The 26,429-nt window shown below is 45.1% G+C and overlaps 2 protein-coding genes across 2 annotated transcripts; one reads left to right on the top strand and one right to left on the bottom strand.

The window, feature by feature from the left end:
- Positions 1 to 3,913: 3,913 nt before the first annotated feature.
- On the bottom strand, positions 3,914 to 14,544 carry LOC119653567 (cysteine desulfurase, mitochondrial). Its single transcript, XM_038058284.1, has 6 exons — positions 14,307 to 14,544; positions 14,128 to 14,225; positions 5,862 to 6,073; positions 5,590 to 5,798; positions 4,900 to 5,491; positions 3,914 to 4,708 (listed from the first exon to the last, which is right to left on the bottom strand). Exons 1-6 carry the CDS (start codon positions 14,392 to 14,394, stop codon positions 4,555 to 4,557), a joined length of 1,353 nt encoding a protein of 450 aa, XP_037914212.1. The 5' UTR covers positions 14,395 to 14,544; the 3' UTR covers positions 3,914 to 4,554.
- A 99-nt stretch (positions 14,545 to 14,643) lies between these two features.
- On the top strand, positions 14,644 to 26,171 carry LOC119653558 (protein asteroid). Its single transcript, XM_038058274.1, has 2 exons — positions 14,644 to 14,774; positions 23,562 to 26,171. The coding sequence occupies exon 2, from the start codon at positions 23,577 to 23,579 to the stop codon at positions 26,142 to 26,144; it is 2,568 nt and encodes an 855-aa protein (XP_037914202.1). The 5' UTR covers positions 14,644 to 14,774; positions 23,562 to 23,576; the 3' UTR covers positions 26,145 to 26,171.
- The last annotated feature ends 258 nt before the right edge of the window (positions 26,172 to 26,429 follow it).

The following is a 26,429-nucleotide window of genomic DNA, read 5'->3' as shown; positions in this document are numbered from 1 at the left end:
ATTTGCTATTGCGCTGGTCAGTAAAGCGATGGTCTTGTAAAGTACGTTAACGGTCGACTTCTCACCCAGAATAACGAACAACTGCAGAGGTGGAAAGGACACTTCACCACGGTTCTTAACCGTATCGCATCCGGTGAAATTCCTCCTCTTGTCGATGATGTGGGCACGAAGTGTTCCTAACAGCGAAAGAGAAATGATTGATCAATGAACTCAAGCGGAGTAAAACCGCTGGGCTTGACGGTCTCCTCACAGAGTTGTTTATCGCTGCACCTCGTACGGAAATCTTGAGAATCAGAGACCTTTCCCAGAGAATGGAAAAAGGGGATAATCGTTAATATTCCAAAGGGTACCTGTTTTGAGTGTGACAATTGGAGAGGTAAATACGTGCTCCCTGCCGTCGCAAAGATAAATACTAAAATAATCCCGTAACGTATCAAAGAACATCTCAAGAACTTCATCGAAAGAGAGAAGCCTGGTTTCCGATCCAGATCCTCCGACAAAACTAATAGCTATTATCAGAGCGACACATGACCAAGGTAAAATCTCAGAGAATTTTCAAATTCAAAGCAGAGTCCGGTGACAGGATACACCGATGTTATGTGGACGCCAATAACACCTACCGACGCCTGTATTACTTTGAATACTAAAATTGTTTTAAAATAGAAAATCCTTTGTTAAACTCATTTTCATTTTCTTTGTGGGGGAGGGGGAGCCTCGTTGTTTCTTCATTTTTTCGTTGCCGGACTCCAACATTTCGACCCTCTCCGTAAGTTTCCGCAAGTCGATCTCCGTCCGCCGCCGGGTCACCTCGCTTCTGCCGTACTCTTGAACCAAGAAGAGTGGCCCCCGCTCCAGCCGCCTCGTGACGTTCCGTGTTCCTCTTGGCCGTCACGGAACCGTTGCACGTACCTTGATTACTGGTGGCCGTACGACGACGAGCCCAGTACTCCGCAAGAGTAATTGCATTTCATTTGGTGTCTGTCGGGGATGGTCTACTGCTGATGGGGACCTCCTTTGGCTCGTCTCGTGGCACCTGAGAGGGAGATGACTGACCCGATGCCGGAAAGGTTTTAGGGATCCCTATGGGAAAAACCAGAAGAGGAATTATGGCTCCTATAGCCCAGAGTGTCCGAATAGCTGAGTGGTTAGAGCACAAGGCTGTCATACGAAAGGTTGTGGTTCAAATCTCACTGGTGGCAGTGGGAGCCTGCTGCCTGTGTTCCACCTAACGCGTCTCTATTTAATTTGTATTTATTTTAATTGTAACGCCGATATAATTTCTTCTTCTTATCGGTACGTTCTTCATCCTTACTTGTCCGGAGGGTGTGGAGAGATTTAATGGACTATGAAATCTTTCCTCAAACACCTCGAATACGCTGCTGACATCTGGTTGCTCTCTCACCGGGTCATGGATCTTGGATCTCGACTACGCTGCTGACTCTATCATCGACTCATGGACCTTGGCCAAATGACTTTGGACTTGGAAAGAGAGGCAAGTGGAATTGGACAGAAGATAAACACCAACAAAACCAAGATTCTCAGTCTGACGGGTCATCGCACTCTCCCGATCTACATGAGCAGAGCATCGAAAATGTCGATCAATTTGTATATCTAGGAAGCGTGGTTTCTGCCGACGAAACAGGATGTTGCCCGACGCATTAACAGCCCTACATCCAATTTCGCTGCCTTTTCTAAAATCTAGAAATGCAGTTATCTCAACTCCAAGATCAAGTTGTGACTGTTCCGTGCTAGTTTTCTTTCTGTGACTACGTCGTATCATCGGAATACGCTGACCTGACACTATCTCAAACGAAGAACTTGGTCGGTACATAGGCTTGGCACTCGTATGGACAGAAATGACAAAGGATAGATCACACATCAAGGAGGGGCGACAGTGGAATCTACTCTCCCAAGTTGGCCGACTGACGGGTCGCCCCAAGAGCACTTGGCACAGAACAGCAAAGAGGTACGACCGTCTCAGGAACTCGTCGAGGGTGCTGAAGGGCATTCAGGTAGCCGGCGACCGATGACGCCTAGGACTGATAGACGCACTATACCCTACTAAGGGGTAAATGGCAACCATATATATATGTCCAAATAAATAATAATAGGCGAAGCATTTTAATTGCTGCCTCATTACGATAAAATGATGCGTTCCGTCGCTGAAACTAGCTCCACCTAAATTTTTAAAAGACACATATTGACTTCCTTTAGATCTGTAGGGGTTCGGAGTTATCTGCCAGAGGCGCGATGATCCAGTCGAAGAAGAGGAATCGAGAAAGATCGAAACAAGACCTCCCAACAACTAGCACGCGTTCGTAACGAGCTTTCATAAATTGTATTTGGCGATTGTTTAGTAATAAATGTTGTTAACAGTTTCCGTGGCATGTGATATTTAATTTGCTCTACAGACCTCAACGATAGTACGAACACACTCAACCTTACAGATTTAATCACTTTCCAGTCACTCCAGGTGTGATATACTCACTGTTCCTTTGATAGTCGCGTCGTCCAAGTAGACCGCTACACAACTTCAAATAATATTAGAATAAACCGTATGCAATTCTTCACGGGGGGACCGCTAAAGCCTCCTTTACTTTTTCTCAATTTCAAAATCAAACTTTGAAAAGTTTTGTCCTCCATTATACCCCTAATATGTCTTTTTTTGTTATTTGTTGATTGTCCTGTCTCCGCATCCAGTTGATGATGAATTGCACTAAGTCGTGACAATTACTGCCTACGTTTTTGGTACACAAACCCTTTTATTTGGCCAAAAAAAACACCAATCTCTGGTTCCATTCAGAGTAGAAGCAGTTCATCAGAAGCTGACTCACGTCTGCTAACCAATACCGGGCTACCACCTGTAAGCACCCTACTCCTGCGGTAGAGGTAAAGACGTATTTGATGATTTGTCTCCGCCATGAACGATAACGTAGTCAGATTTCACGTGAAATCTGTCTTCCGACTTTGAGAAAGGATCTTAGTATATGTCCAGCCACCGATTTGCCATGACGTTATTATCCCAATCTGGCCATCAGCGTTGCCTATTAATTCTTGGCCTTAGTATTAGCACTCCTTACATTGTTTTTCCCATGCTTGTGCTTGGTCCTCCTGATTCATGGTCAATACTCGTAAACCAATGCCCAGTGGGTAATCCTCACCTCTATTTAGCAATGTGCGTTTCTCCCCGTTAGCATTTGCCTCTGACTCCTTTCACAAGCATACGCAGAATTTATGCAACTTGACATAATTGCCCTTGATTGTACGCATTTTTTTTACTACCAAACCGTTTACTGCTTTGCTTGGTATTTCGGCCCAAGAAAAATTCATTTTATGATGGCGCCACCAGACACACATCAAATCGCTGGTTCATTACACTCGTCACTAACGACTACAAGGTTTATCGAATCTCTTTAAGCATTGCCGACTTTCTTACTGCAAGCCGCAATGTCGTCCCTCCTGTCGCCCTCTATGGTTCTGAGTGTAGGCCGACTACAAAAGACAATGAACGGCGTCTTGGAGACGAAAATGTTGCGTTGGACTAGGGTTCGTTATGGGGTTGCACCGATCGTGGAAAAATTGTGAGAGAGGCGTCTTCGATGGTATGGTCACGCAATTGATGCTAACGAGAATTGAGTTGTAAACGACCAAAGGGCAAGCCGAAACACCGGTGGCTTGATACGCTGGATGAGGATTTAAAAGCCTCGACATTGTACCCAGATCAGGCATTCGATAGAGCGCAACCGATCACGACGAGCCGACTCCGTTTGTGAACGAGACAAAGGCTGAACAAAAAGAAGATTGCCGACTTTTTTAGTTTGTCTGCACGAGCTCCAGTTCTGCGAAGAAGCGTTCTTTTCGGAATCTTTATATTTTGTGAATTGGTTGGTTAGCTTATGTAGACGAAAGAACATTTAGACTGAGCTCAAAGCGCTTTTATTGCCTCAAATAATGAAACTAATTTCTGTGGAGGAATAGCAGTCAAGCCAATTTTGCATAATATTTTTTTAATATCTGTCCAAATATATCATAGCTAGATCTATTGCTCAACACTGAGTTTCTAGTATTTCTAAATTAACTGTTGCTTTAATTGCTCACTTTGCTAGAATACTATTTCTACAAAATTAAATCTAATTCAAATAATATTTGACAGAGATTTACTTGAATGCCAATTCTTAGTCCTATCTTTAAATTCTCCAGAATTTCAGTTCAATTTTAATCATAATTTTTATAAATTTCTTTATCTCGGAACGATTACAAAACAGACAAACAATAATCATCATAAAACGTCCCCTAAAAATCATACACACTAACATTCAATAACATTTGATGGCTATCTACCTGGAAAAGAAAGAAAAAAACTGCGCATTGACTCAATAGCATGAAGTATGAAATCTCGGTCTGATAAAAAAATAAATCTCGACTTTTCATTATCACGTTTGAAATACAATTAATCCGTCTATCGAGTAGAGAATCGCTGATTAATTTAATGTGGAAAGAAATCGACAGAATTATTAGCTGAACACAAAACAATTAACGAACAAAATATGTCGTTCAATGCTGTGACCATTGAATTGTCTTTATATCGATTCCTTCCTGGATCATCTCCCAGAGTGGTGACATTTCACGCAACCTCTCAACGTGTTTAATACATTTCTCGGCTGTGTAGTCAACTTCTTCGGCGGTTGTGAAGCGACCCATTCCGAACCTGCAATTGTTGGAATATGCCGTATTGAGTATTGCTTACGCCTTCGCAGCCAATAGATATTAATCCTATTTGCTAAATGGGTAAATTATGAGCCAAAACAATAAAGTAAATTGCAGGAATGAATGAGCGAAGTGTGATTATCCAAAACCAACAAACGATTCAGGGGCATAGGACCAAATTCTTTGACTTACCTAATAGAACTGTGCGCTAAATCCTCATCCGTACCAATCGCTCGCAACACATAAGACGGTTCCAACGAAGCAGACGTACAAGCCGACCCACTAGACAAAGCTACATCCTTCAACGCCATCAACAAGGATTCACCCTCAACATAAGCAAACGACAAATTCACGCAACCAGGATATGTCTGATTAGCATCTCCATTCCGAATAACCTGGGGCAAAGCTGTCATAATTTTATCCAACAATCGATTCGAAAGGAACTCCATCCATTTATGATCATATGCCATCTCTCGTTGAGCTATTTCACAAGCTTCACCAATTCCCACTGCTAAGGGTGCCGGTACAGTGCCGCTGCGTAAACCACGTTCCTGTCCACCGCCACTTTGAATAGGTTCCAAGCGCACCCGGGGTCTTCGACGAACGTATAGGGCCCCAACACCCTTTGGGCCGTAAATTTTGTGGCCTGATATTGACATAAGATCGATATTCATTGTATTCACGTTAATTGGAATTTTTCCAATCGCTTGTGCGGCGTCTGTGTGGAAAAAGACCTTCTTTGCCCGACATATCGCTCCGATGTCAGCTATTGGTTGCTTTACTCCTATTTGATATTGAAAGAGAAAAGTTTTCAAATATTCCAGAGGAACCTCCAAATACTAAAAAAACGGGCTATGGTTCTTTCACGACATCAATTCTTACCTATTTCATTATTCACTGTCATAATTGACACGAGTGATGTATGCTCGGTTATTGCCTTTTCAAATTCCTTAATATCTATGATTCCATTACTCTGAACAGGTAAATATGTAACACTAAAACCTTCCCCTTCCAAAGCTCGGCATGAATCCAAAACACATTTGTGTTCTGTTTGTGTCGTGATGATGTGCTTCTTTTTCATACTGTAAAATCTGCAAACCATAGAGAAACCTCATAAAATAGCAAATCAAATCTTAAAGTGTTCGGCCAACTACCTTGCAACACCCTTCAAGGCGAGATTGTTCGATTCAGTTGCACCTGAAGTGAAAACAATTTCACGAGGATCAGCTGAGATTAGAGACGCGACTTGTTTTCTTGCCTTCTCAACGGCTTCTTCTGTTTCCCAGCCATAGGCATGGGTCCGGGAGTGTGGATTTCCATAGTAGTTCGTTAGATAGGGAAGCATGGCATCCAAAACTCTGGGATCCTACAGGAAAGAAACCTTGTCAACCACTCTATTAACTCAATCAATTTAAAAAATTTCATATTTGTAATTTGTGCCTACGCTAACAACATCAATATGGTGGGAAGGCAACAAAACATCCTCAAGCTGACTTCACTCAGATCAAACAAACGGTCGCGTATTTTCAGGATAATGAAAGCAAGACGGAAAACGTATTGACAACGTCCCGACCAAAAACCACCACATCCAATGGCAGTCAGTTGAAAACAACAAAAAAAGGAAACTACAATTTTAAACCCGTCGAGAATATCTCCTTTGTAAGGTCCAAAATCACAACTGATAACAGCTATGACAAAATCGACGCGTGGTTCAAAACCTCTCAACACTAGATCAAAGATTGTTAGCTATCAAAATGACGAGCTCTTAACCGCATTCGAGAGAAAGGTAGGTAGGTATCAGTGGCCGCTGCAAGAAGCCCAGTTAGCGCGGTGATGTAGCGTTCTGATGCCACAAACTCCTGAGACCACGACTGCTCTGGTAAAAGCAAGGAGTGCAGAGACATTCAGAGCCAACCTGTATCATTTACGAAGGAAAGCAGTGCTCCCACTCTGCAACTAGACCTCTCCCTCACATCCTCAAAGAATGGCTTGCCTTGTGTCTGCAGGGTGGCTTTAACTAGAGCTGGACAATCACAAAGGATGTGCTTGAGGATTTCTCCCTCCATAGACATGGCCTCCTATAGGCCAGTGTCCCATGCAGATCGTCGTGATCTTGTATGCATTTGCACCCGTCTGGCACAAAATCTCGAGTCTTGTTATAAACTACGCACATCCTCCTTGATAGGACGTAGATGGTCAGCCTTCACTATCTAAAGTCCGCGGCTGCTTTATAGAGCGAGTAGATTCCACCGTTAACGATCACCAAGGAACACAGTCTATGTCCGTCGAGAAACTGCCAAGAGCAGAACCCTGCCTGGTTCGTTCCCCTCTATATTCGTATGACCGGGAACCCAGAAGACGGCACCGCCCAGACTTTCCAGCGCGTTCCTGCACTGCCCCATCAGCCTGGAGGATGCCGCCACTGAGTACAGCTTTAATGACCACTTAGCTTTCGGGCAGAATGGCTATGCTATGCTTGAACCTAGATCATGAACCACCCATCGACAGGCTCCCCGTATCGACAGTACTTCCGTTTGAAACACATTGACGAATCCTGGGAGACCGTATGACTCAGGTACGCTGTGTGCATCCCGGAAAACTCCCGCACCGATTCCACAGACCACATTTGATCCGTCGATGAAGAACACTGTGTCAAAGCCTTGCAACATGTCGCCAGTGTCCCACTCTGGTCTGATTGAAAAGTTGGAAGCAAAGTTCGGCTTGTGTGTGGCGTAGACTGTAGTGAATGCCCGGGGCTCCCGAGGTACTTCGTCCAGAATGTGACCGCAGCCATAGGACATCTCTGTCCAACATCCGGACTCACGTAGTCTGACAGCACTACACACTTCCTTCTTCTCCTTCAACCTTTGTCCCGTTCCGATCCGAGGTCGGCCAATCTTTATCGGTTGCGCTATTTTGCTCTGTCAAAGAGCTTATCTGGATGCAATCTGACTGCTCCAAATGTCGGCAATGATTGCGAAAGTGGAGGATGAACAAATTCTTCAGTTGAAATCTACTCGAAATATTTTCGAAGTCTATCCGTCGCGGCTCGATGGTCGGTAAGCATGTGCCGTTCGAATCATTGACGCAACAGAAGTGTTCGATATTCTGTGTGCGTTCTTGTCTGTGAAAATTCAAAATTTCCACGACAACCGCGGGTCGACAAAATGGCCAAAAATCCAAAATCGTCGTCGTTCCCGTGGGTGATACCTCGATCGAAAGGGGAGGCGAGCCACATTCCAGAAATGCAATAATTTTCTCGCTTCGATGCCAGAAACCCAAAATATCGCGCAAAATCGGGCGCCGAAGAGGCTGTCCAAGATCCAAGAAAATTAAAAATTTCCACGACCCCCGGGTCGACACAATGACCAAAAATCCAAAATCGTCCGATTCCCGTAGGCAATACCTCGATCAAAAGGGGAGATGGACCAGATTTCAGAAATGCAAGAATTTTCTCGCTACGATGCCAGAAACGAATTACGATTGTAATTGTTAATGAAATAAGTGCCCCAAGTGCGATGACAATGCTCGGGAAGTCCATTGCAGTGGGTGACGTGACAAAAGGACGCTGGTCAGACTTGAAGAAGCTGTCGCAAATAATAGTTATTTCTTTACCATCACGAAAGAACTTACAGGTGGTCACAAGTCCTTTAATTGCGCAGTCTAGGCCAACGGCTCTTCTTTCTCGACGACGAGCAGCTTAAGAGGTGAACGAAGCCCTTGCTCCGGACTGATCCAATAAACAAAAGGAATATCATCTTGACCATCAATGCACTCAAACGAAGCGAGGCTGGTTTCCACTCTAGATGGTTTCGCACTGACCACATCAATACCCTTACGATGATCTTAGAGCAGCATGAACAGTTAACTTTTCCGCTTCACTTGCTCTTCATCCATTCTGAGAAGCCTATAGTGTGGACAGCGAGTGTATCTGGAGCGCTCTACGCAACGAGGGGCATTCGAGATAAATTTCTGAATAATTTTAAGTCTAAAGCGGAGTCCGATAAAGTTGAATTCTGCCATTATGGACCATGATAGCTTCCTTCAACCACCTCAACTTTGCTGATTATAACTGTTTGCTGACTCAGTGCCTTGGACCTTGCCCAAACGGCTCTGAATTTGGAGGAATCAAACAGACTGCGTGGAAGGTTCCAGTTCCCGCTCCGAGGAGCTTAATATGCGTTGTTGTGTCCAGCGGCATGTTCCCACATAAGCCAGTACCCCGTGCAAATCGACGTAATCTTGTATGCAATTGCACGCGTCTGACACAAGCGCTTTGGCTTTTGTTATCATCATCATCAACGGCGTAACAACCCGTATCCAATCTAGACCTGCCTTAATAAGGAACTCCAGACATCCCGGTTTTCCGCCGAAGTCCACCAATTCGATATCCCTAACAGGTGTCTGGCGTCCTGACCTATGCCACTGTTCCACCTGCAGCAGCGTCTGCTTCGTCTTCTTTTTCTATCATAAATTTTGCCCTCATAAACCATCCGGGCTGGATGATCCTCATCCATACGAATTAAGTGGCACGCCCACTGGAACCTATTGGACCGAATTTTGTCCACAACCAGACGGTCATGGTATCGCTCACAGATTTCGTCGTTATATAGCCTGCGGAATCGTCAATCCTTTTGTACGGGGTCAAAAATGTTTCGGAGGGTTTTCCTCCCGAATGCCGCTAAAAGTTCGTGATTTTTCTTTCTCCGACGAATACATGAAGACTAGCAACACCATTGTTGTGTAAAGTAAGAGCTTTACCCTATTAAAGTTAAAAAAAGTTTTGTATGTTTAATGGTCTTGAAAGTGACCCTGCTGCTTTTATCAGCAGGTCAGTCTTATCAATTTGCTCGGGATATCGGATTCTCTCATGGCAATTTACAGTTTTATCTTGGCTCTAGTATCATAAGCGGTCTAGAAGTCAATGAAAAGATGGCGCAACTGATGACCATCGTTTGTCGATTTGCTTGGAATGAAGCCTCTTTGATATGGGCTGATGAAGGCTATCCGACCTAGGAAGATACCTCTGTAATTGCTGCAGTCGGGTCCTGTTATAAATGGACCAAATCCTCCTTGATTTGACGCAGGTGGTGAACCTTCGCCATCCGAAATTCGCGGCTGCTAAGTGTTGCGGGTTGTTTTCATCCTCGATAGTCGCCAGCGGAACATCCACTGCGTCTATCAAGGGACTTCCAAGGCCAGAACCCTACCTAGCTAGTCCGTCAGCCCGGTCATTTTCCTCTATGTTCCCACGAGCGCGGAAGAGAGTGGCTTTTAACGTACCGCCCAACCTATTCAATGCATCCTTGCACTGCCCCACCAGCCTAGAGGACACCATCAGTGACTACAAAGCCTTACTGTCCGCCTAACTGTCGGCCAAAATAACTATGTTATGCTTAGGGCTCGGATCATGCCCTAGCCATCGACAAGCTTCAAATATCACTAGTTCTCCCGCTTGGAATACACTAGCGGATGCTGGGAGACCACACAAAGCTTCACTGGGAGTATCCGAGAAAACTACCGCGTCAACTCTGCAGACCATCTTTGGTTCGACGTTGAGGAATACTGTGTCATAGCTTTCCAATACCGCCCGTGTTCCACTCTGCCCTAGTTGTATAGTTCACAGCAAATTTCCTCGTGAAGTTCGGCACGTCCTCACACGAACTCCTCGTGGTGACCGCTGGAAGCCGTCTTCGGACGGGCGAAGAGTGGGGGGGGGGGGTGGGGTATGGACCGAAGCAACACCCTGAGGATCGTCCTCCCCGCACTGGAGAAGTTGCTTATATGACCCCAAGGTGGAATAGCATACGTCGAGGGCCACGTGGCCAATCTGGAGTTTGGTCTTTAGTATGCGAACTCTAAATACCTTGGGCACCTTCAGTTTCAAATAAAACCCTTACCCTGGTGCCCGGGCTCAAGAGCAAATACCAGAAGGCCATGCATATTCTCAGCAAGATTGCTAAGAATAAAGAGGCCGGTACTGTCGACGAGCGGGATGAAAGAAACCTCGCTAAATACCAGGCATATTGTTGAGGAATACAATAGCACGAGTGGCAGACGAGCAGAAGGCGAAGCCCATCGCTCTGAAACATAATCCATCTCAAGACGAGGTCGGGCAAGATCACAAGCGGAGCAGGTGGGCAGACGCTAAGCAACATCCGAAGAAAAGTGCGCAGGAATAGTCAGCCGACGGGCCACGAACTGCAAAACCTTTCAGCGACGTGGCCAGGAGCCACTTACGTATAGCGCTAGTGGATGGTATTTCTGCTAGCGGCAAACTAGCGCCGGAGGTGTGGTTGAGGCCAGGCTGTCTCAGGTGAAGCGTGGGTTCCACGTTATAGCTTGCAAGGACCAATTCTCTAGGGACTTTCTCGGTTCGTACGTCGCTAAGATCAGCGATGTCTGGGAAGGCGTAAAGGTCAATGTCATCCCTTACGACGAGATTCCTAGGAGACCAGCCACTCGCATCTGGTTGCCGAAGATCCGCTTAGATAAGGATAAGTTCGTCCAATTCCTGCGCCTTCGAAACCCCAGGATTCCCATGGACGACTGGGTTGTTATCAAGTAGTAGGAACCCCAGACAAACAGCCAACCTTTTCTACTCCGTATAAACGAAGAGTACCTAGAGGCACAGGAAAAGGCCGACTATAAAGTGCGATTCGAAGTCAGGAACGCAACGGTAAAAGTGTTCCGCTCTGTAAAACCGGACGACGACCTAGATCCAATCCACGCCGCCAATGACGACGAAGGACTGACGAACCCCACACGCAAGCAGATCATGCTCATCGCACTAATACAGGAGCCCTGGGTCGAAGCCGACCGAACCATCAAAGGGTTCCAAAGCAAATATTTTAATTTATTCCACAGCAAAGGAGACGCTATTTCGGACAGACCTGGAACATATATTCTCACGAGGAAGGGTCCGCACGCATTTCTGTGTCCCAACCTGAGTCCCAGCGATCTAGTCGTGGTCAAGCTGGAGCAGGCGGGGGCAGAGATCGTGTATATTTCCTCGGCTTACATGGCTCACGGCCGATCAGCTCCGCCAGAAGAACAACAACATCTGATGAACACAATAGCAGCAAGGAATTTTGATTTTATTATTACTTCAAACCTATCGGTGTGTAACAGAGGCCGTACACCAACCTTCCATTTCCCCAGCTCGGAGAACTGTGACGATTGGGAGGAGGTCCTTGGTATCACCCTAATAACCGATAATGAGATCCTGAGGGTGGAGGACTGGAAATTTTCTGACCAGAGATCCTTCTCGGATCACAGTTGGATATTTTTCAGTCTAGATTTCGCCACAGAGGTCTCCAAGCCGTTCAGAGACCCCAGCAGGATCGGCTGGAAAAAGTTTGGTCAAGTAATTAAGAACAAACCCTCCGGTGCGCAAATTGGTAAAATTGCTTCTCCGCATATAAATTTCTAGCAGTGTCTTGTTGAGATTTACAAGAGCTGCATCTCTTTAGGATACGTACCACAGTCCTGGAGACGCGCACGAGTGGTTTTCATACCGAAAGCGGGCAGGCACAGTCACGAGTCCGCGAAGAACTATCGACCAATCAGCCTGACCTCTTTCGTGAAGACCCTAGAGCACGTTCCGGACACCCACTTAAAGACGATTATGGAGGGAACGCCTTTCTCTAAGTCCCAGCATGCCTACCTCAAAGGAATATCCACAGAAACCGACCTAATTGGCATGGTTGAGCGGTCGCAAGGTTATGGTTCAGTATTCTTTACCGATGGATCAAAGATGGCCTTTGGAGTCGGCGCGGGGGTTTTCTCGAATACACACAGGTTTCGCCAGTGTATTCCAAGCGGGAGTACTGGCAATATTGGAAGCCTGCCGATGGCTGGAGCGAGATAGGAGCGCAACATAGCCATTCTGACCGACAGTCAAGCGGTCATCAAGGACTTGTATTCAGCAACGACATCTTCCAGGCTGGTGGGGCAGTGCAGAGACTCGCTGAACCGTCTTGGTCGCATGCTCAAGGTCACCCTCCTCTGGGTCCCCAGGCACAGGAACATAGAGGAGAATGAGCTGGCTGACAAATTGACCAGGTGAGGCTCTGCCCTTGGCAGCCCTTCATTGAATACAGGCGGAGTCTTCTCGCACTAACTAGCAGCCGGGGGCCTTAGCTGGCGAAGGTTTACGAGCTGTACCAAGCCAAGGAGAATTTGGCCCGCTTATAACGAGAGCTCATGGACCAGACGCGAGCAAATGCATTCAAGATTACGGCGGTTTGCACAGGGCACAGGCCCATAGGGGGCCATGCCGCCAGGCTCGGCATACCCCACAATTCGCATTGCCGAAGCTGCGGAGAAGTAAGGGAAATCCTCATGCACTTTCTCTGCGATTGCACAGTTGTGGCTAGAGTCAGGCTGCGAACACTAGGTAAATCATTCTTTGGGGACCTCAGAGAGATTTCTAGCTGCAGGGTGGGAGAGCTGCTTTCCTTCGTGCAGGTTACGGGCTGGCTCTGAAGATCGGAGCCCGCTGGACTCTGCCTCCTTGGTCTCATTACAGCACTCACGGTCTTAGCAGTTTGTGGCATCAAAAGGGCGCACCACCGCGCTAATTGGGTTCCTGGGAGCGGCCACTGATACCTACCTACCTACCTCGGGTCGATGAAATGACCAAAAAAAGCAAAATCGTCCGATTCCCGTGGGCGATACCTGGATCGAAAGAAGGAGCAAGGCGGATTTCGGAAAGGCAATGCTTCCTGACTCGGTGCCATGGAACTTGCCCAAATGGCTGGAATTTGGAGGAGTCAGGCAAAGTGGGACTGAATATGAATACCCAGAAAACCAATGATCAGAGTCTACCGGGTCATCATCCTCTTTTTCTCTGCATTAACGAGCAAAACGTCGACAGTATCGTGTGGGTCGCAATAAAAGCACAACACGCAGAGGGATTAAACGAAGGTGGATGGGAGCACGCATTGTGGAGTGGCATTCCGGCACAAAACGTACTTTGTTGTAGCTCAAGACGATAAGTAGGAATACCCCACAGATCAAATCAGGAGAGCAGACTCAACACGCACAGGATTACGGGATCAAGGGAAATTGTAGGTTCCACGGCAAAACTCCGACCCGGCACATTGTGAAATAGTAGTTAAGCTTCTAAAGGAACGTTAGGCGGTAGCGACCAGTATGCAAATATAAGGGAGCACGTATATTTGGTTATGTTGATAACAATTCTAATAAATATTATTGACGTCACGATTTCAAACACTTCGCACTTCGCGCCAATACTGAATTAATTTATTGAATGTGCACTTCCAGCCGCACTGAAAAGATCAAAGCAACCGCCAACAACTGCGAAACTGCAATGGGATTCCCAGAATCCAATCGTAATAGTCGATTCCATACATTGTTGCCCATCAATTCCCACTTAAATATTCAAGAGTAACTCACCAACGGCGTAGTGGCCTGAGCGTCCAAATACAAGGGACGTCCGTCCAGCACTTCATCTCGGATGTTGAACTTATTCCTCTCGGGTCTATGCTTCCCATCTGCAATGGAAAAACGCAAAATGAAAGCCTCAGTAGCCCCATTGCATGACATAACCACAAAATGGGTAAATTTCCACTTACCTGACGAGTAATCTCGCAAAAGATGGTTCGACGTAGATTGCGGCAACTGCCTCAATCTGGTGAAGCGCAAGACGCACTTGGACAGCATTTCGAGGTCGAATTAAGAAATCCGAGAATTATCCAAAACGATCCCAAACTGACTATGACCAGCCGCAAGAAATTTCACAATTTAATGGAGCCCGGAGGAGGTGGGTGATGGGTGGAGTGACGTTCTGTCCGTGTGCACCGTAGGGCGATTGTCAGAATCATCTGGTGTCAACAAAAACAAACCATAAAAATACGCACACTACCGTAGGATTTCATTGAAGGAAACGAACGATGTGGAGGAGAAATGTCAGATAGGACATGGGAGTAGGAAACAGCATTAGTTTGTTTGTTTTGGTTGAGGTGCTCGTTTGGTGTAGAGCTGGCCGGGAGGTGTTTTTGCGAAGTAAATTTCAGTGTTTAAGTTTGGACGCTCGACAACAAGTAAGAAAACAAATTTGTCGGAGTTCGTTTCTGTTAAATCTCGCTTTTATGCCCCTTTCCAGACTATTGTTCTCTAGGTTATGTTTTGCAGATTCTCAACTACAACGTGTTGAGTTTCCTTAGTTCCCCCCAAACATGCCTTCATAAAGTACATCTGAATTGTATGAAAGAGAATACCAGAGTTTCCCTAGAACTAATGTCGTTGGATCATCCCCTCCCCCTGATTTTTTTATAAATATTTCCATTCGCTCTTCCCAAGTCTAAAACATAGTTTCACTTATAAAGGACGTTCATCAGAACTCGGAAGTGGCAGTGGATAGGTCATACATACTTTGCAAATAGGCGACAATTCCCTGCAAGTTACACTATGCAATAGAAACCACTATTCCAGAATGGCAGGGAGTAGGTCGCGCTAGAAATGCAGCAGAACATAAAAAGAGGAATGCAAGCCTCTTGGAGAACCCCGAACAGAGTGAAGCACATTTCTAGAAACCGCCAGCGATAGTGTGTGAACATGGTTTACGCGCTATGCCCCATATTCGGATTTATGGCAGCCCTATATTAACCCTTATGTTAGTAGCCAGGTACCCGGGTACCCACCGCAGTGTACAGTGCAACCCGCTTATAAAGGTTCTGTGTTCAATTTATATGACAAACTCGCTGTGCACGATTTTCCTTTCGTACATCATCATCAACGGCGCAACAACCGGTATCCGGTCTAGGCCTGCCTTTGTAAGGAACTCCAGAGATCTCACCAATTCGATATCCCTAAAAGCTGTCTGGCGTCCTGACATCGCTCCATCTTAGGCAGGTTCTGCCTCGACTTCTTTTTCTACCATAGATATTGCCCTTATAGACTTTCCGGGCTGGGTCATCCTCATCCATACGAATTAAGTGACCCGCCCACCATAACCTATTGACCCGGATTTTATCCACAACCGGACGGTCATGGTATCGCTCATAGATCTCGTCGTTATGTAGACTAAGGAATCGTCCAACCTCATGTAAAGGGCCAAAAATTCTTCGGAGGATTCTTCTCTCGAACGCGGCCAAGAGTTCGCAATTCTTCTTGCTAAGAACCCAAGTCTCCGAGGAATACATGAGGATTGACAAGATGTCTTGTACCTGCTACTTCACATCTCCATTGAAAAAAGCCACAAAAAGCATGTCATTGGTTTATCCTTGGACATAATGCCTACGAGAGAGTGGACCTGTCTCTCCACATGGGAATCCAGGTCAAGGTGAAATTCCCTCCCATCATCATCCTCTGGGTACCGAACATAATATGCAATAGGAATTCTACATCACATCCAAATAAACAATGGCCTACCCCAAGGGTCTGTGCTCAGCATAGTTTTATTGAACATTTACACTTCCTCCCTCCACATGAACTGTTCCAGCAAAGTGGACATTTTTCATTACGCTGACGGCTTTGTAATTATAGCTTCTGGTGACTCCCGCGAGGAAATAGAAGCACTCTCCGTCTGCAGGAGAACCTTACCACGAACTTTTGGAGGAGTGCCCGAACACGAGAGTCAGTAATGTCCTCCAAAATTACGGAAAGATTGTTGTTGGGGTGAGATAAGATTCTGCCTGACGAATTAAGGCTGGTTGTGGAGTCTATAAGGGACCTGTTTTGCAAGTCCACTAGCAGCCCATAGTGACATAAGAAGTCTGCGTCTAAAATGGGAAAGCTGGCATTCGCCAGGATGAATCGCCACGGGAACGTCCTACACAAGCCAAGACTCACGTCCACTTGCCTGTAACCGTATGTGTTAATACGCGAGGAATTTGCCGCCGCAAGTTTCAAAGATTGTGGGAATAGCCGATGGTGTCGGGGTACGGGAAGAACCGAAACCTCCGCCCTAGTATCTACAAGATAACTACGCCTGCTGAGAGGGTCATAAATTGTTAGGCGACGTGGCGTTGCGTTCTGGGTGGCCGTCGCCAGGACCCCCCGCCGACATAGTTTTTTGAAGTAGGCGCGAATTTACACGGGAGCGTACATCTGGTAGCTTTTTTGCCGAATCTGCGATGGTATCAAGAAATACTTCGGTCCGTAGGTTATCCTGATGACCTGCTACCCGATCGCCCTTTTCGAGCAGTAGACCGCCCGAACGTTGAGTGTCCAGCGTCGCCCTCATTTCTGCCATGCAGGCCACAAGAGCGGCCATCTCGCGCTTCAGCTCGCTTACTTCATCTGAACGGCAGCTATCGTGGGACGCGCGTGCACCTCATGCACCTTGTCAGCCGCAGCTGCCAGCCTCCAAAGAATTGGAGACCCACGCGAGGACCGCCTGGGTGCTCTCCGGAAGCCGTCGCAGCCACAGCGACTTCATCAGGTCGTCGTCGACCTTGCTCCCACCCAATTGCCTCATTTCGCGAAGCAATTGGCTGGGAGTTGAATCGCCCAACGTCAAACCTGCCAGCAAGTGATCAAACTTAGCTGACTCACCGACAGACGCTTGATCAGCTCCGTTTTCAATACGCTGTAGGAGTCTGACTTTGCGATGTCCACCACCAGGAGGATGGACTCTCCATTCAGGCACACAATGACGTAGTTGAATTTTGTCGCGTCCGCTGTGATTCCGGACATCTGGAATTGCGCCTCCAGATGGACGAATCAAAGCTCCGGGTTCCTTCGCCAAAAGGGAGGCACGCGTACGGCCAGGGCGGTCACCTGAGGGTCCGATGGGCCTGCCGCATCTTTGTTGTCTAGAGACATGACAAAAGCTACGTTTAACGATCTGAGGTGAGTCGAGGACGCGGCTGTAATGAATTTTAACAAACCCTAATTTGACGACGGCAGACCGCACCCCCAAATGCCGGTGCGAAAGAGAAAAAGAAACCACCGACGCACTCCGGAACGGACGCATGAAGCGCAGACCAAAATAAATAAAAAACTCGCCAAGAGGGCGGAACTCCAACGATGAATTTTTTAAAAAAGAATATCGTCGACGTCTCTTACGGCGGTTCTGTAATGATTATTAATGTTAAGAAAAAATTAGAAAAAGAATGATGACTTAACCTATTTAATAATATAAGTTGTTGTTGATGATGCGCTTGTTGATTATGTTGCTGCTGGTGGTGTCGTTGGATGATACCTCGTTGTGGCTTTATTTGCGGTTTGCACTGACAGCGTTTTTCGGGGTCAGCAATTTAAATGTCTTGAGTACTTTGAATTACTTCTGACAAATACTCGCTACTGATGCACAAAATTAGTTTGAATTTAAGGATTTTCCGATCTGCACGAATTTACCTCTAAAGAATGACAAATGAAATTTCTTTCTTGTATTTTGAATTATATTTGTGTTTTCTCAAAATGATAAGGTTTGTTATAATTCCACTACACATTACACATAAATGAATGCGGCAAGTTTTGGTGAAAAACGCTAGCAACTCGTAAACGGCTGTGAACTTCAATTATTTTTTGACCATTTTTTTCTAATCAGATATCAAGGCTTACTCCGCCACGGAGAACACCGGTGATGGCATCTGTCAGTCGAATTAACAACATTCGAAATAAATTTCTAATGCTGTTAACCCTGCTGCGCCAGAAACCACTGCAACTCCATGAAACTTCCCGTCAACCTGGAGGAGTCATGCAGAAATACTTTACATCGCTGCCGGCTCGATGTATTCAGACTCAACATCAATAACGTCTGTCTTGAATCAATCACCTCCGTGGGAAGCATTATCTCGGCCTCTGTTACAGACATTGAGTCCATTTTTGCCACTGGAGCCAGCTGGGGATTCCATCCTAGAGAGGCCTTCAAACTATTTAGAGGAATTGTCAGACCAATCCTTGACTACCCCTCCTCCTCAGTATTCTCTCGCAAGTACCTTGAGGGGAAAGTTGAATCTCTCACGCTGCCTTGACCATCCTTGCTCTAGCGAGTAAACCACCTTCCTCCTACAGAAAAACTTTGTTGGCTGTAAGAGAGATTCTCTACTTGGCCACTGATACCTCGGTCGACGCCTCGAACTCCGGATGTACGGTATTCTCAAAGGCGGAACAGCTTTGCTCAGGGCGCCCACAGCCTCGGTACTCTTGGGTGAGCTATTAGCTATTGTCCAAGCAATCATATCCATAGCATCATATCAGATGCCGTAAAGTTAAGAAAATCTTAATCATCACAAACTCTTTTCAACCCATCAAATCCCTTACAAGCAGACAAACAATTACCTAGCGACCCGGGACCACAACGAAATGAGAAAAACTCGACTGACGGATAATACCACCAGACGAGCCAGAATTGTTAGCACTCTGTTTCCTCCTCCTTATGCTTCCTCTGACGCCTGGGAGTTGGTACGCAACACCCATATTTTTCGAATGCTTTCAGTTTGCTAAACTAATCATACACCAGACTCACAAACTCCGCTTTTTCTCCTCTCCTTTTCTTTTTTCATGTCCACATAATAAGGAGATCCCATCAGTCTCCTTTTCTTCCCTCTCTTCCCTTCAAAACTTCTACCCAGTAATAACCAGGACACCTCGACGAGGTAACATTTATTGCCTGCCTAGAAACACTACTCAAAACTATGGATATCAACTATTCTATGAAGTGAAGCACAATATATACAAAACGCTGGCATCATAGGCAACAGCCTCCCATTCCGTTCCTGTCGGGAGTCCCAACCCTGCATCGTTAGCTTGCCGGGTCCTCGCGGAACAAAACACAACATATTTTCAATAGATTCAAAGATCATTTCACGTTTTTGGATATGTGTGTTTAAATTTGGAATGGTTCGCAGTGTCTAGATGATTTTCTCGATAACGTAAGACGCTCCCGCGAGGTCGGTTGCTAGGCTGTGCGTGTAACGCCAGCGATGTGCATATGTGTGATTTGATGGGCAAAAGTAAATCCTCTCATCCTAATGTCTTTATGAAAAGTGACCACCACACAAAATAAAAAAAATTGTCGGTCTAAGGACAAGATGCTGGGGAGGACGCAGTGCTAGTGTTTAGGTGACACATTGAAAAATTGCGACAATTCCATTGCGGGTTACGCCATACAATGGAATTCACTATTCCAGGATGACCGAGGAGCAAGAAGACGTACAGGAGATTCGTCTCCCGGTGCATTGCTTGAATTTATATAGTAGAAGAAAAGCAGTGCACATGTTCGAGCTTCTTCAATTACTTGCGCGTGAAGAGTTCTTCCCATCGTTTTGATTTAATTTATTTATTTAATTTAATTTAACTGACAACAAACTGAGTGAACTTTTCTTAAAGAAAAGGGGACGGGTGAATTTACGTTGCACATTTTCAAGGGCAAGACAATCACAGTTACGGAGGGGTGACCAGATCACGGAGCAGTACTCGAAGGTATTCCTCACTAGGGAATTGAAGAGAGCTAAGGATGGTTGGATGGAGTCAAAATCAGAGGAGGAGCGAAGTAACCTGACAATTTTGCTGCTCGATTGGTGACTTCGAAGCAATACTAATGGTGTTGGTGTCATGGAGGTAATGCATAAAATGAAGGAAGATACACTTAAGGAAGGCGTCGTCGACGCACGCGCCAGTTAAATACCTCGTACCCAACTGGCATATATGCCATCACATTCCATGTCGCCTAGAAAATCGAGTTGCTCCACTTGTATGTAGGCTTTTTGCCGAGGAGTAGTTCACTCTAGGAAATACTTGGCGCAAAACAGGGGAGAGCCCTGGAGGAGGGCTTGCAAGAACCGCCAGAGGTAGCATATGGAAATGATTCACGCACTCTGCCCCATATAGGAGTCTACAGCAACCTTATATGAATAGGTAGCCTGTACTGTTCAGAAAACAGTCGAACCCGACCACAATCCTCTTAGTTCACTTTAACCGTTGTTCGCTTTTCAATGTTCGTCTGGCGCTGCTACGCCAGATTGTAACGATGTGTAGAATTCACTCCCACAAAACCACCACCACTATCTTTCTATATAGGCTTCTAAAACTCATCGCCTGTCGAGCCAACTTCAGTACCCCGTCGATCGTACGATGGGCTTGATGAAAACCAACTTGCTGCTCCGATAGGCTATCCCTATATTAGATGGAAAAAAGCATGCTTATTGGTTTCTCCCTTTCATCGAGCGGTAAACCACGTTTTACCACACACTCGGAAGACTCTTCTTTCGTTAATATACCATATCCTTTAGCCCCCATAGAGTCTTCTTGCCCAAAAATAGGCAACCCACAACTCCATTATCGTTTCACAGCCTATTGCTGAGAAGTCGCTGCCCTAGCATAGCCGCATCATATAGTATTCTGTTATTGCTTACTCCTTGAGAGCATCTCTGCGGACGTGTCCCTTTCAAATACTTTCTTTTCCTTCAGTCAACTCGGTTCACGCCACCGGGGTTTTTGAGGTCTTTACTTCCTTTGCAATCATTGACAGCGGAGACTTCCGCGACTTCAGCTATCCTCTTTGGTTACCCTATTTTATCCAATGAGAACTCTTTTTGTTTTTTAACAATCTGCTTTCTTTTTTGAATTTTGAGAAAACGTCACATGTATATGATTTTTCTTGTTATTAAGGGGCTTTTTGCGCTCTAGAGGACTCCAATAGCTCGGACCATGCTCTTAATGATCTAGGGCATATTGCGGTTATCATGTCTGAATTTAAGCACCCCCAGCCCCTTTTCTCCACTCCTCCATATTCACGAGTTTTCTAGAGACACTCACGTTCCTTTGACGATCAATTGGTCAAGATGATTAGGCGCCAGTCTCTCGATTTCGTTACCCAGAATTCGAATCCCGGTTGTCATGGATTTTTGATCACATCTTTGTATTGTCTTGCTGTTGCTTCTTTGAGTTATTCGATCCCTTACGCCTATCTCCTATATCCGCAACACGAGTTGAGGCAGGCTGTTGTTGCGGTGCCTGATACTCCGAGTACGTGCTCGGATTCGAGTCTAGACGCACAGATAATTGCCCTCGAGCCAATCCTTCAACTCGTGATGCGATAATTGCGTTCGTCGCCCTTGTATCTTGCGTGGAAGGATACACCCAACCCACAGGGTCTCTCCTCGTGGCCTCATATCATCGTAAATCAGTGCGGTGTGCTGGAAAGTCAAGCTTAGCAGAGCTCCATTGACCTGGAGGGAACGCGGAAAGAAAGCGACTTTGTTCGCGTGACCAGTGACCTCGCTGTTCCATTTTTATTTTATTTGAAATCAACAACGACCAAGGAATTTGAGAAAACCAATTAATAATTGACATTCCAGCACCCATTCTTATAATAAGAACGTGCTTTTAAGGCAAAACATAAAACAAATATTCTGCCTGACCATGCTTGTATGAAAAGATAAGGTAACCCTTACATCCGAAGAATATAAAAGAGAGGAAAAAGGAAATTGGTCACAAAATCAACTTTCAGAAAGCACGCTGCTGGCAGGAACTAATCAATAACGTTAACAGAGAGCCAGGGGGCCCCAGATATAGGCTGGTATCCAAATTAAATCTGTGCCCATCGATCACCCTGTTCCATCGAAGCAGAAAGAAATCGTGAAGGCTCTTTTTCCTGTCCATCTCATCCGAACTGACGCTATCGATGAGAAAATGAGTACTAAGGCATACCCAATCTTCACTGAAAAAGAACTAAAGAAGGTGGTCTTGACAAAAAAGCACAAGGACCCGATGGTTTTCCCAGCGAAGTGCTGAAACTTTTGTGTAGATACGAGGCGAACTTACTAGTCAGCACTTTCAACGCATGTTTAACAGCAGGTGGAAGGTTGTGAGATTAGTACTGAAAAGCAATGGCAAAGGCGACCCCGGGGCGCGGTTAGTGTATCGTCCTCTCTGTATGTTAAACATAGCGGAGAAGCTGTTTGAGAAGCTCATCAAGGAAGGCTGACTGACTGCTTACCAACACAATATAGTTTTTTGAGCTGGGTTATCCACAATTGATGCGATTAAGGAATAGGTCTAGATGGTGAAACTGGCTCAAGCACACAGTCCTGTCGCCGAGTAGTGCTCCTTGTAGCCCTAGACGTAAAAGCGCCTTCAATTCTGCGAGTTAATGCCACATACTTGCTGTTTTAGTCGGTAGTCTGCATGAGGTAGGAGTCCAGCACTTTGTGTGTAAATACAATTCAACTCCCTGCCCAAAAAAATGTGTTTCGAGGATCTTCAAGGATTTTGTTGATGTGTTTGACTATTTCAGTTCTTCCCCATTTTTTTCCCTGCGTATGGAATATCTGTTCGCAAGATTTTCTCCTTTTCCGAGTTCGGCAAGAAGAAATTAGTATCTAAAAAGTAATAAACGTAATGCTACGAAGCAGCAGAATTGCATCTGCGGTATCCCCTATTTGCTTTCTCTGCGATAAATCCCCACCCTCACCAATCGGCGACTCAGAACAGCATCAATGGCTATGCGTCCCTTGGTAATGGTAATGGTGCTGAAAATTTTCCCGGGACCAGCAAAAAGAAATTTAAATATTTTACGCTTTTCCACTATGATCTCATCGATAGCCAATGCAATAGAAACCAGGACGAAAATCGCCCTTTTTTAATCAAACTTTCAAGATATTATTTTTACGAGGACGGTAACCAAATAATATTCCTCCCGTTATTACACTGCACCCAAGAGTCTTTTCGACATCGTAAGTGATCGTGCCACTTCTTAAATTTATTCTCCATCCTTCTCAGAACCTGCGGTCTATGGAGTCAAAATTTTGCTAAATCGTTCTAATAAATTACCTCAATGAATTCGCATATACTTTCTTATTTGTCTTACCCTGAAGCATACTCCCTAAACCTGACAATTGAGACAATCTTAAAATACCAACACTTCTCATCTTTTTCAGGCATAATCCACAACCATGGGAGTTCGTGGTCTCACAAGCTACATCGCTCGCAATGCAGAGCGATACCTCGAACCTTACGAGCTGCACGACTGTGATTTAGTCATTGATGGCGACAATTTATCCTGTAACCTCTTCAAAGATGTCTCGGGATGCAATGCAGCATTTGGTGGTGACTACGATGCCTTCTACCGTTCAGTCGTGAACTTCTTCCATCTACTTAGCGAGTGCAACATCCGCCCCTTCGTCCTTTTAGATGGTGGCTACGAAGCGAAAAAGCTTAAATCTGTCGAACAAAGGCTTCGTTCAAAAATTGGATTGGTCAAACATTTGAACCCGACACAGAGCAAACCGCTATTCCCTCTTATGATGCGCGAAGTTTTCGTAGATGCCCTAAGAGATTGCGGAGTAAGTGTTATGCGATGTATATTTGAGGCTGACGACGAGCTTGCAGTTTTAGCAAGGAAGTTGAACTGTCCAGTTTTGAGTTATGATTCAGATTTTTATATCCATAATGTGAAGTATATTCCGTTGGTGACGCTCACATTGAAAGTCCACACCAAGAACACAATGGACCAACAAAATGCCAGGAAACTCCGCCAATGTGAAGCAAAAAATATTGCAAAACGTACACAACTCAAACCTGAGGAATCTGAAACGAAGCTATCGAAGAAAGGTAAACACAAAACTGTAAAATATTTAGACTGCTGCATCTACACCATAAAAAACTTGGCTGGACAGTACCTGAAAATGGAAATGTTACCACTTTTCGCGGCCCTTCTAGGCAATGACTACATTGAACGAAGAGCATTCAAAAAATTCTACACGCAACTTGGATTCCGAGGGAGGAACAATACAGTCGCGAAACAGCAGAAGCGTATTAAAGCTATTTTGAAATGGTTACGCCACGAAACTAAAGAATCAGCCATTGAAAAAATACTGACACGAGTGCCGAAGGAACAACGACCTAGACTTCAGCAGCGACTCGAAAGTGCAACTTCAGGATATTCATGCGAGACCAGCGAAGCCTTTGACTTCTTCGAGCTGAACGAAGAAGAATTCGGAGGAGAAGGAGAGGAGGGGAGTGATGAGGACTTTGAGGAAGTTTGCTCCAGCACCGATGAAGAAGGAGACGAGGAAGAAATCGATGAGAATGAAGATCCGGAGGTGGGGTCAGGCGAAGAGACTGAGGAAGAAGAGATTTCGGAAGGGGAGGAAGAGGAAGCTAACAATGATAACGAAGAGGACGACAATGCGGGATCAGATTCTGATGGAGAAAATGATGACGCTACTTCTATAGAGGAACACTTAGGAGAAGTCGATCCTTCCAGCCTTCCAACTGTTATCCCGGAATGGCTGAAACAACGAATTTTCAATGCAGAGCTACCTCGTTATTTCAGTGATTTGATCCACCTGCGGATATACATAAACAATCCTCAAGTGGAAAACTTCCTGTTCGAAGATTGCAACGAAATTGCGTTGAAAATATTGCAATATATTTTCACAATAGTTAATCAACCTGCAACCCCTGAACTACGATACTTAACACGAGTTGTCCGACTTACAAAAGTCCACTACAGAATATTACAGCCTTTAGAAATGCAGTTCACTTACGATCCTGATGTTGTAGATATTGAGAATTTCAAAGCAATCTTCCTAGATTTTGGAGACCATGAGGAGATATTTGAACATATCAAAAAGCTACCAAACCATCTGCAGCTTTACTTCTTAATGATTTCGTACTGGGCCAGGAGCACAAAACGGTCTACGCATATCCATTTGCACTCACTTATCATTTCCTTGCTTGTCCTCGGAATTATTGACTCTAAAGTTGAACCCATTCGGGATTTAAAACGATTCCAAAAGAGATTCGGGAAAATTGCAACAAAAGCAAGGAAAGCAAAAGCAGCGAGTACTGAAGTGTCTGTCGAGACAGAAAAGAAGGAAAGCGATCAAACTGAAACAAATGACGCAAAACAGACCGTAAACTCTGAAAAGAAGATTCGTCCCATTCCAGATAGAATCAAGTTTATCCCAAAATCAGATTGTATTCTAGTCATGGAGTCACTTTTGAAATATTTCCACCTCAACGAGTGCTTCCAAAGGCGTCACAACGACTTCTCAAGCACAATCCTGCATGGCTTCTCAGAGTTCCAGTCAGTATTTTATCACTTAAGTGCTCTGAATGCTGTTTTCAATTATCCTTTCGAACCTGTTCGAATTTCACAATGTTTTAATGGAATGTTTCTATACAATATCTATGCGAGTCTGAAGAATCGTCCTGACATTCAATATTACGTCCTACATTACATACTTAATGAATCAGAGACCATGGCAGAGTTTTATACGTATCTAGTTGAATGGTGTTCAGATATTATGCCGCTGTTGGAGAAAAACGATACAAACAAATCATCAATTAATAAAAAGTTAGCAAAACAGAAGAAGAAAATTCCATTAACAGATATTGTGCAGAATGTCAATTTGATGAGGGACGGTGACGATATGATTGCTCCTGAAAGTAACAGTGATGAAAGCGAATATAATGATTTGAATAATAAGTTCTGTATGTTGTTAAAAGTAAGGTAGCAAAATATATCTAGGAAACGAAACTAGTGTATAGTTGGAAGTCATTTTATTCTCCTTGATTATGTCTCCTGTTCACTTCTTTGTGGAGCATAGGGAAAAAAAAGCAATCGAGGAAGGGAGGAGACCGAAAAAGTAGAGGTGGCCCATTTTTTGTCAACAGTACACACCTCAAGCTTTTATTTAAGGAAATAATTGTCAATGTAGATTAATAGATGTAATCGATAAAATAAGATAACGAGTGAAAAAGAAAAACTTCAATCGAGGGTGCGAAAGTTTTTAACAATG

This window comes from Hermetia illucens, chromosome 1 (genome assembly GCF_905115235.1).
Source record: "Hermetia illucens chromosome 1, iHerIll2.2.curated.20191125, whole genome shotgun sequence".
In the NCBI taxonomy this organism is placed as follows: domain Eukaryota; kingdom Metazoa; phylum Arthropoda; class Insecta; order Diptera; family Stratiomyidae; genus Hermetia; species Hermetia illucens.
Note: the sequence above shows the minus strand (reverse complement) of the source record. Positions and strands in the feature narration are given on the sequence as shown.

Excerpts from the sequence above, each read along its gene's own strand:
- LOC119653558 (XM_038058274.1), top strand. The coding sequence starts at position 23,577 with ATGGGAGTTCGTGGTCTCACAAGCTACATCGCTCGCAATGCAGAGCGA.
- LOC119653567 (XM_038058284.1), bottom strand. The coding sequence starts at position 14,394 with ATGCTGTCCAAGTGCGTCTTGCGCTTCACCAGATTGAGGCAGTTGCCG. Across the intron at positions 14,226-14,306 it reads TTTGCGAGATTACTCGTCAG|ATGGGAAGCATAGACCCGAG; the intron begins GTAAGTGGAAAT and ends TTTCCATTGCAG. Across the intron at positions 5,492-5,589 it reads GACAGTGAATAATGAAATAG|GAGTAAAGCAACCAATAGCT; the intron begins GTAAGAATTGAT and ends AATATCAAATAG.